At 38.9% G+C, this 10,139-nt stretch overlaps 1 protein-coding gene across 1 annotated transcript; it reads right to left on the bottom strand.

Moving 5' to 3' along the window:
* Positions 1 to 1,325: 1,325 nt before the first annotated feature.
* On the bottom strand, positions 1,326 to 9,859 carry CNEP1R1 (CTD nuclear envelope phosphatase 1 regulatory subunit 1). Its single transcript, XM_074969143.1, has 6 exons — positions 9,723 to 9,859; positions 7,171 to 7,242; positions 5,043 to 5,116; positions 3,435 to 3,544; positions 3,275 to 3,329; positions 1,326 to 2,669 (listed from the first exon to the last, which is right to left on the bottom strand). Exons 1-6 carry the CDS (start codon positions 9,745 to 9,747, stop codon positions 2,628 to 2,630), a joined length of 378 nt encoding a protein of 125 aa, XP_074825244.1. The 5' UTR covers positions 9,748 to 9,859; the 3' UTR covers positions 1,326 to 2,627.
* Between the last annotated feature and the right edge of the window lie 280 nt (positions 9,860 to 10,139).

The following is a 10,139-nucleotide window of genomic DNA, read 5'->3' on the forward strand; positions in this document are numbered from 1 at the left end:
TAACTTTGCTAGATGCTCAAAATCATGAACTGAACCGAGACACTGGCTTCAACAATCTGTAACCCAACACTAACAACCCTCAAAACTGGCTCCTCCACTTCCTTTCTGTGCTTCCTTTCCACACTCCCTCCCCATGACTGGATTGGTGTTAACAAGCCATTTTACCTTGAATGGCCCTTGAAATGTGCTAACTACTTATACTAAACAATCTGTTCCACCTTGTATTTAGTGAGCTGTAGCTCACGAAAGCTTATGCTCAAATAAATTGGTTAGTCTCTAAGGTGCCACAAGTCCTCCTTTTCTTTTTGCGGATACAGACTAAGACGGCTGCTACTCTGAAACCTTGTATTTAGCTGTGACATTTCCCAGACCTGAAGAGCTCTGTGTAAGCTTGGCTATATCTACACTACAGCACTTACAGTGGCACAGGAGACGCTCTAAGCTCTCCTGACGACATAGTGTTTAGAACGGTATAACTTAAATCACTCAATGACTTGTTCAGACTGCTCTGCATACCATACACTGAAATGCAAGTACAGTATTTATATTCCAATCGATTTATTTTATAATTATATGGTAAAAATGAGAAAGTAAGACTTTTTCAGTAATAGTGTGCTGTGACACTTTTGTATTTTTACGTCTCATTTGGTAAGCAAGTAGTTTTGAAGTGAGATGACACTTGGGGGTACACAAGACAAATCAGACTACTGAAAGGGGTACACCATTCTGAAAAGGTTGAGAGCCACTGATTTAGGCATTCCAGGGATGCTGGATGACCTGCAGATCATTAGTTCAAATCCAGCCCAGTTTGGAAGTGACTAAAAGTAATTTCCATCTGATGATGACTCAGGAGCCTTCATGAATATGTTCACCAGGAACTGGACAAGGACCCACCATATCAACAAGTGGTCATATCACATTAATGTCTATGGCACCCTTGTTAGCACCCAAGTACATACTTAAGTGCTTGTTGAATCTGGGGCCTTCCTGAGGCCTCAGAAAGGACAAAGACTGAATGGAGATAGAGACAATACCTGCTCTAGGCATGAGAAGGTGCCTGGAACAGGGTTGAGGTAGACTGGAGGATTATTGTAGAGGGACCATGGGCTGCAGCTTTCCATTCTGTCCCTATTTTGGTGACATCAATATCCAGCATTACAAACATGACATTTCACAAAAAAAACAACAGCCACAATACTTCCATCACTGGAGTCTTCAGCTGTTCATAACTAAAGTACATAGCTGTTCAGCTTTTGTCACTTCCCATCCTATATCTGCACATTTGTCAACATATAATACAAAAAAACCCAAACATACTAACATATATAAAAGTATTTATTTAATGCACATATTTACCTACAAAATTTACATCAGTTAAAAACAATGGAAGGACAGAAGTACAAAACCTTTAGGAACAAAGGATTTTATTGCCTCAACTGAGCAAAAATTTAACATACATAAAAGTCAAACTATGCTCACTTTAAGAGGCAGCCTTGCTAATCTTATCTGTAGTGAGAGGTTACTGTGCCGGCAATAGCTTTGTGTTTTTATGCTGATGTATGCTCAATTAAATTACAAAAATCTGAAACAGGTAAAAAGGCACCTTGAACACTTAAAATTAAACTGTTATGATGATTCTAAATATTTCAAGGACTATTGTACTATGTATACATAACAGCCACACTTAGTTTCTCTTAACACTTTAGAGAGTTTTATTAATTTATTTGTGGCACCGATCATATATTTCGGTTATCAAATTATCTGAATCCGACGTTAAATATTTGCAATATTAGTTGCATGGCCAGATTATAACAGGATAAAATCCACTCTTAAAACAGTGTGATTATGGAATTCAGACACAGTGCAGAACTTTTATAATCTGAAAGTATATTTAAGAGTTTTTAAAATCTTAAAATAATTAAAACCAGGTTGTACTGTGAATTAGATGAAAGCACTGAATTAAGGATAACCACAGTGAAAGTGGCCGAAGTACTGTAGGTAGACAGACAAGTGATACTTTAACATATTTGTAATATTCTTAAACATAATAAGACCTTTTTTCCCCACCATAGATTTCTCTTTTAAGTCTCTTTTGTTTGCGGATTCCAAAAATATTGTAACCAGGAATGAAAGAGTCAACTGTAATTAATAAAAAGCTCTGGGAATGGCAGATAAGCATCCCTTTAAATACTGGTTCATGAGAACAAGAATTCACACAGCATGTATTACTCTTTGCTTAACATTGGCATTGATTTGCTATTTACAGTAGTTTGCAAAAAACACATTATAAGAAACAAACAAGGTTTGGTTTCCAAGTTTAACTTAGTAACCAATTAACATACTTCACCTGCATGTTTTGCTCTACCTGAAGAACAAAAGTGACACTAATACTGAAAAAGAGGTAATCAAAAGTAGCAAAAGCATTGATAACATGAGGATAGTCAAAAGAGAATTTAGACAAATATGCCAGACAGTAATATTGCACACTTACGCTGTCAATTGTAAGTAAGACACTCACTCCTAGGCAACTGAAAACCAGTCCTGTTTGACTTTTTGTGCCACACTACCTTGAGAAAAGGTCGTTTTTGGTTTCCATGGCAGTGGACAGAGTTGAAGGAAGATCGCGATTATTGAACATGGGGCCTAGGTTTCAAAATTAGTTTTCCAGTCTGCAAAAGAAAAATTCAAGTTCAAACAAACCCTGAAATTTAACATAGCCTTACTACAAAGGTGAATGTTATCTGTGCTAATTTCTCTTTAGTCTGCAACAACAGGGGTGAGAACTAAGAGTTTGCATCCATGGAACCATTAAGTAACTTGTAGTTTCATATTTTAACCATACATTATTTGTAAAAATGTAAATATGCACTCTTAGGCTGTCTACCCTTTAACAGCATGTAGAGTACAGGCACTACACACGTGCAACATGCTGCAGTAAAAGGCTCTGGCAACAGGGAACTGCCAGAGCTTCTCACTGCTGCATCCTCCCCACCAGGGCCTTTCCCTGCAGCAGAGAAAGCTCCACTATCAAGATACTATGTTGCTAAAAATAGCAGGATAGTATCTCACAGTACATGGGAGGCACTGCTCAGGCGGTTCATGCAAGTAAGCCAGTCTACACACCTAAGCCTTGTCTCACCATCTACATTGCTATTTATACCCGTGCCAGCTGGGAATGCAATGTCTGTTCAGGAAGAGAGAGCAATTTCCTCTTTTTTGCATTTATTCCTGCCTTAAACACGTACATGTAGTCAGTGCGACTAGAGTCACTTACATCATCACAGGACATATTATACTCTGCCAAGACTGTTCGACATCGGGCTGCTATGCTGTGTGAATTTCGTCAAAGAAAAGTACTAAACAAAGATTTTATGTGGGCTGCAGTTACAGTAAGAATTACCTCAACTTTCACCTGACAAACTATCAAAGGATACATTGATGGTGCCACCACTCTTTTGTGTATGCCAGCAAAGAACAAGCCTATTAGAGTAATACAGCTAATTGTGAAGAATGGATGATTCCACAATGATGTGAAAAAGGACACCTAGGAGAGAAATAAAATTATCTTGAAGAAAAACTATTAAAAGATTCCATGATTGAAGGGACATCATCAAGCTGGAAACCAAGTATTTCAAACCTGATGTTTAGGCCACTAATGTAAACTGGAATAGATCTCTTAAAAATTCCCTTGTTACTCAGAACTTACTACTCCTTTGTAACCCTGCTACTCTTTACAAGAAGTGCTTCTGCCAAACGTCTTCCCAATGAATATCCCTTCTGTTTTCAGGTATTTTGGAAGGTAACAGAGAAAATAGTCTCCGATTTTCCTGGGAGAAGTCCCAATTAGAGCAGCTGCCCTACTAAGTGATATATACTGTTTAAGAAAAATAACCTAAGTAAAATTTTAGATCTGCTATCCATGACGTTATCCCTTTTAAAGTGGGGACAAAATAGAGTGCTAACATCTGAAGAGAGTTTTTAAAACTGTGAGATCCGAGGATATTTAATCTTCAGCTTCTGATTTGATAACATTTCTCATTGTAGTAGTGCTGTTTGAGTCTGTGCAATTAAGCTAAATTTCTGTTTTAAAGTTCTATGGGAACAGTCTAAAACTAAAAAGTACTTTCCTGTTAATGACACAAAAATAATCAATTGTTCATCACTCATCTTGTATTTTTCTTTCCACTTCTGAATAAAATGTAATAGCTCTAGCTCAGTTTATTGCTAAGGTGTAAAAATGAAAATAAGTGAGGAATCCTTTACCAATTTTTCTTCAGTTTGGTGGTAAAGCGAATCTCCTATATTCCACTCAAAACTCAGAAGTTCTCTTGCACCATATAAAGTTCATTGAACAACTATACTTTCAGATTCAGTTTCACAGATACAATGTAGCCTAGAAGTCTGCCATCACTTCAATACAAGCCGCAAATTTCTGGTCTGAAATTTAGAATACCAAGCCTCAGGCCATTCCACCCACACAGTTTAGGAAAACATAAGTTTGATCATCTTGGATATTCACGTTAAACAAAAACTTAAATGCATAGCTTGTGTATACATATCTAGGGTGACAAATTTTAAATTGTTCCACTGCTACAAAAAGTTATTTCAAGGAGAAAGGGGGAGATATTTCCAAAGTGCAGAGGTACATAAGAAAAACTTTTAGGACTAATTAATTTGCTACTGTTCTCACAAGTTCAATTTTCTTGATCATGGATCAGTCTAGTTGAAGGTGGCCTCAGCAGACTATGCTCTATAGATAGAATGAAGTTATTCTTCTGGGGAAATCACCCTTATTCAGCACAGCTGTGGAATCTCTCAAAAATTCTTAGTTGCCCCTCGAAGTGTGATTCCTGTGATGTAAATAATCCACTGAATTTGCTCTTTGTCACTAGTGTCTTGAATCAGTCAGAGAAATAACCCTGCTGTTAGCTTTTCACTCTTCAAGGCAGTCCACAACTCCTGACTACATACACTTGGTTTTTATTATCTAAATTACAAACATTATGAGACATTTAATATTTCAACATTAGAGTATAACTTACCTTCTGTGTCTCAGGATCTATTAACCAGTTCCAAGCACCCGTTGCTGTGCAGACTGATACCACTATAAGAATCACTGATGAAAAATAAAGGTCATAAGCAACACATCTGGTTTATATTCATTAGAAAGTATTTAAGGTCTCATGAAAAGCTTTGAAAGAGATTACATTCTATTTTATTTCCCCTCTCCATTCTTGATTTATAAGAATGTCCAAAGAAGAGCGAGATTTATTTGAAGAGTTCTACCCGCATATCATGTTTGTTTCTCATCTGGACTCCCACCTTTCTATTTATGCAGTCAAAGTGGAAGGAGATAAAAAAAATGTTTTACCCTTCAAAACAATGCAACCCTTTCAAGATTCTATTGGCCTCCTAGAGAGGACAAAAAAGTAGTACCAGATAGTGTTTTGTTAAGTAAAGACATGCGGGGGGGGGGGGAGGGGGGGAAGGGGGAGATATAAGAGGTTTCTACTAGATACACTGATTTAGAAACATTAGTCAGAAAATTGAGGGAAAGTACTACAGAATATCTTTCTTGAGCAATACACTAAAAACCCACGCAGTATTCTGCACGTAACTTCCAAGGACCAATAACACTAAAGTGCCAGTCCTGCAAGCTGCTCTGCAAGGAGGCAGGCAGCCTCGCCAACTCTTTCAATTTCATTGCAAGTGTAGCAGTACTCCAGCTCTGGGAGGCAAGTGATTATGTGAGAATCTCAGCTTTTATTACAATACAGTTTTATTTCCAACCCTCCATTCATAGTTGTGGATAAAAGCCTGAAAGACATGAACAGTGCACATTCTCAAGGTTCAAGCCTCATTGCTTGTAAAGCAGACTCGTGATATCTTATTTTTGGGGCTGGTAATACTGATAAAATAAAAACGGTCCAGTTAGGAGCTGGAATTTGCACAGTCGAAGGGGAATTTAAAAAGTTTGTATGCCATATAAAATGAAAGGTATTTCTCCAGTTTCACACAGAAAGATAGTAAAGATCTACCTATATCAATACCAGTTTTCCAGGAATAAAGTAGTTATTATACAGATAACAGAATTATGAAGTCACTAGATGCCACATCCAATGTTTATTTAAAACTTCTTCATGAGTGTGCTTTAAGTCAGTAAAACTTTAGCCTGCATTTAAATATATTTGAACAAGTTTGGAAGAGATTGCCAACAGTTGGAAAGTGAACACACCCATTAAAAAAATAAACTATAGGACCAGTGAACTTAATATATTGATTTTGGGGGAAACTTTGGAAAATATACTAAGGAATAGGAGAAAGCTATCGATAAACAAATGGTTTTAAGTTATCATGGTGAAAAATAGCCCAACTTGGAAACCAAACCCCTATATACAGTCACAAAATAGATACAAGAATGAAAAAAGGTAGTGCAGACTACGCCTACACTAGAGAGCTTACAGTGGCAAAGCTGTATCTATGCAGCTGCGCGCCTATAAGATCTCTCATGTAGCCACTCTATGCTGACAGAAGAGAATCCTCCTGTTGACATAATTAAACCACCCCCAAAGAGCAGCAGTAGTTATGTTGGCGGGAGCTCTCCCGCTGACAGAGTGCATGCATACTACCACTTATGCCAGTGAAACTTATGTCACTCATGGGGGAGGGAGGGTGTCACACTCCTGAGCGACATACGTTTTGCTGACATAAGTGGTAGTGTAGATATGGCCTTAATCACAAAGCCTCAATATGCCTCGAACTTGTCCTGAAGAATTCCTTTTAAAAAGACTAATTCAGTCCTGGCCTTCTTTGCTGAGACTGCCTATAAGATCATCATCATCCTGATTACACTTCTAGCTTTGTTGTTCTTGCCAATATCTACTTTTGAATAGCAACTGTGCAAATGTTATAAGCGTTTTGTGCACATAGTATAGTTGCAACAACATAAATCCATTATTTTACTTTTGCTATTTTTTGTAAAATTTGTGTGTGTGTGGTGCCTTCAAATATTTAAAAGATTTTTAGGCTCATATACAAAGTATATACAGTAAGATTTTTAAAGCACAGGTTTGTTTTTGTTAACACCAATCCATAGGCATATACATGGGTAAATACCAAATGAAGTATTAAAGAGTCAATCCAACTTCTCCTTTAAAATATTAAGCTTACTTCTCCAACGTCCTGTAGCTGGTTGCAAACATGCAATATATTCAGTAAGTCTTCTTTCAAAAGCCTTGAGATCTGAGGAAAAGACAGACAGAGATCTAATAAGTCTTGGTCTATTAGTTGACCTTTAATAGTTAATGCCTCAGATTCTGTTCTGTTACTTATGCCCTGTGCAGCTCAGACTCATAACTTGCAAAGGAAAGCTGTAATGCATTGATGATATAGTGATCAAAAATCACCTGCGCCTCAGATTAAGCAATAGTTAACGGAAAGATGCTTAGCACTGCATTTCAGCATATTAGCTTTAGAATTTACCACACTTTTTGGTTAAGCTCCCCACCAAGAAGGAATATATTAAGTGACAGGTATTTCCATATACAGAAGAGATTAGAATACCTTGACGTGGTATCCCTTTGTTAATCTAAATGCAAGCCATTAATATTAATAGATTAAAATACTCTAAAACAAGGTATATTTTGAAATGTAAAATGTGTCAGAAAACCTTGTTATACTCCATGGTCTGTGCTAATGATAGATAAAGTTTGGTATTTTGTTTGTGATTAGAATGACACTTATCACCATAACTCACTACAAAAATTCTTACCTCAGTTGGCATCATTTGACATTTTTACAGTCCTTTCAGTTTCAATAATCTATTTTTTTACATGCCACTCATCTTGGAAAATGAAAATACAATAATAAAGTATTTAAGTTTTAGCCAGCTTTAGAATCTGACTCATGAAATAGCATGTTTGGTTTGCAACATTACAGGGGAACTATTTAACATGAAGAGAAGTCTACTTTAGAAATATTTTCAGATAAAAAAAAAAAAAAAAAAAAAGAGTCAACTGTTCATTTTAATGTCTGTGAAGATTTCCTTTTCCAGCAGAGAAGTTTTGGGCTTAAAACTGTCCCACTAATTTATTGTTTGAAGTTTGATATTTTTATTAATAAAAGGTATATATACTTCAAATGTAAGCTGGCTTCAAGTAACAACTACTATTCTTTCAAAGAATTTCATGTTGTATTAGAATGTCAAGTTCTAATAAAGGTGACAATGCAAAAACTACAAGAAAAATACCTTCATTAAAATGCATGCCTGTTACTGAAGTGTGTACTTACTCTAAAATATACGCAGAGATTATTTCAATGTTTATCAACTGGAAAAAATGTAACTACTTTGTTAACCAATAGAAAGCATTTGTAAATTAAATATGATTTTTAGTGTTTTAAATGAAGTGAATATAAAAAAATAAAGGCTTGAGCTACATTTTATAAGTCTTGGAAGCCCAAATTGTTAAGGGCCTCTTTCAAAAAAACAATGGGTTTGGTCTTTAAAAATGCGTGTCTACCAGTTCTAACCAAAGAGATAATTCCGATATTTACAGTGTTAGAATAAGTGTTGACAGTCACTTCAGTATTCCCATAATTTCTAATATGTCTGCTAATGTATCTACATCTTGTTTGTTTTATATATGACATTTTCTAATCTTGAAGTACTGGTGTATTATTAAAATATTCTCCTGTATTGATTTTTTTGAAGAAAGGAGCTTTAAATTCCTTTTTAATATCCTTTGCTACAAATCTGCACCAAAACTTAAAACAAGGATCTGTTTTAGCAAATAAGAAAGTGAAGCTCAGTGAGCTGTATTTTTCCTGAAGAAAAGAATTCCTTGGTTAGATTAGTACATCTCAATGTATTTGGAATATAGAATGCAATTAAAGAATTACAGCTGTGTTGAATACATAGCTTACATTCAAAAAGGAAAGGAATTAGTGAATATTCTATGACAAGTTTCCAACTTGTACAGCAAATCTCTTATCAACGCAGAAAAAACAGACTTAATAGACCACACTGTAAAAGCCAGGCTCGGTCATGAAACAACCAAACCAAAGAAAGATGACAAAAAGGAAGTTTTGCAAACTACTGGAGATCTTTTAGTCTGTTCCCGGTGGAGAAAGCCGATGCACGCAGTCTCGTTCAAATAACTTGGCTCAGTTAAGAGTTAGAACTTTCCCCTTTTGCAACCGAATCCACTTTCTATCGTTGATCCAAGCGCCGCTTGCAGAGCAGGAACATGTCCCTCCTCCATCAATAAGCGAGCAAACAAAACATTAATCCACAAGTCACCGGCTCCTCGCCTTTGAGCCATCCCCCAGGGCGTGAGGCTGTGGGCACCAGGGACCTTGTCCTGGGGCAGGTCTGCACAGCGCACCTCTGGCCCTACAGAAAACCGGAACCCCCCAGGGGAGGGGCGCCGCTCACTCCCGTTCCCAGCCCCGCACACCCTTCGCTGGCTCCCGCTGTCACTGGGCCACAGGACGCAGAACGTCCCTTCCCACTCCGGGGCGGAGGTGGGGTGGCCTCGCAGTCCCCCAGCTGCTATTGGCCAGCGCCCTTTGACGCCTCCCGCTGAAGGGGCCGGAGTCGTGGGTCAGAGGCAGGAGACCGCTCTAGGGCGCGGGAGCCGCACAGACAAGCTCCTCCGCAGCCCCCCGGAAAGGAGGAAGGGTCACTGGGCCCGGGGGGGCGGGGACCCCGCGACCCCAATTACCTTCTGCCTGCTCCAGCGAATTCATGGCGGGTGGGGGAGGGCGGTCACCACGCACGGCCGCCCCCTCCTCAGCGTCTGGAAGCCGCTCGCATCGCAGCCCAGAGAGCCGGCTCCTAGTCCCCCCCTGCGCCCCTTCCGCAGTCCCCCGTCCCCAAAACAACGCCGCACCTCATTGGGCATCCCCTCCGGGTCGCACCCCTCCCTAGCAAACCCCATCCCCATTGGCTGGGAAGGGAAGGGGCGTGGCTGCAAGAGGAAAGATTCCAAAAAGGGCCGGGGGTAGGATCGGCTCGTGGCGGCGCTGTAGCGTTCGACAAGAGCGGTGCGCGATGGAGCTGCGGGCGGGAGCCCGGCCGAGCAAACTGTGCGGCTGTTGCCTCTTTTTTGTATGTGTCACAGCCCTGAGGGCATCGGTCT

This window comes from Natator depressus, chromosome 12, assembly GCF_965152275.1.
Source record: "Natator depressus isolate rNatDep1 chromosome 12, rNatDep2.hap1, whole genome shotgun sequence".
NCBI classification, from domain to species: Eukaryota; Metazoa; Chordata; order Testudines; family Cheloniidae; genus Natator; species Natator depressus.

Coding starts and splice junctions, on each gene's coding strand:
- CNEP1R1 (XM_074969143.1), bottom strand. CDS start 9,747: ATGAATTCGCTGGAGCAGGCAGAAG. Junction 3,545..5,042: donor TAGATCCTGAGACACAGAAG/GTAAGTTATACT, acceptor TTTCTCTCCTAG/GTGTCCTTTTTCACATCATT. Junction 2,670..3,274: donor ATAATATGTCCTGTGATGAT/GTAAGTGACTCT, acceptor TTTCTTTTGCAG/ACTGGAAAACTAATTTTGAA.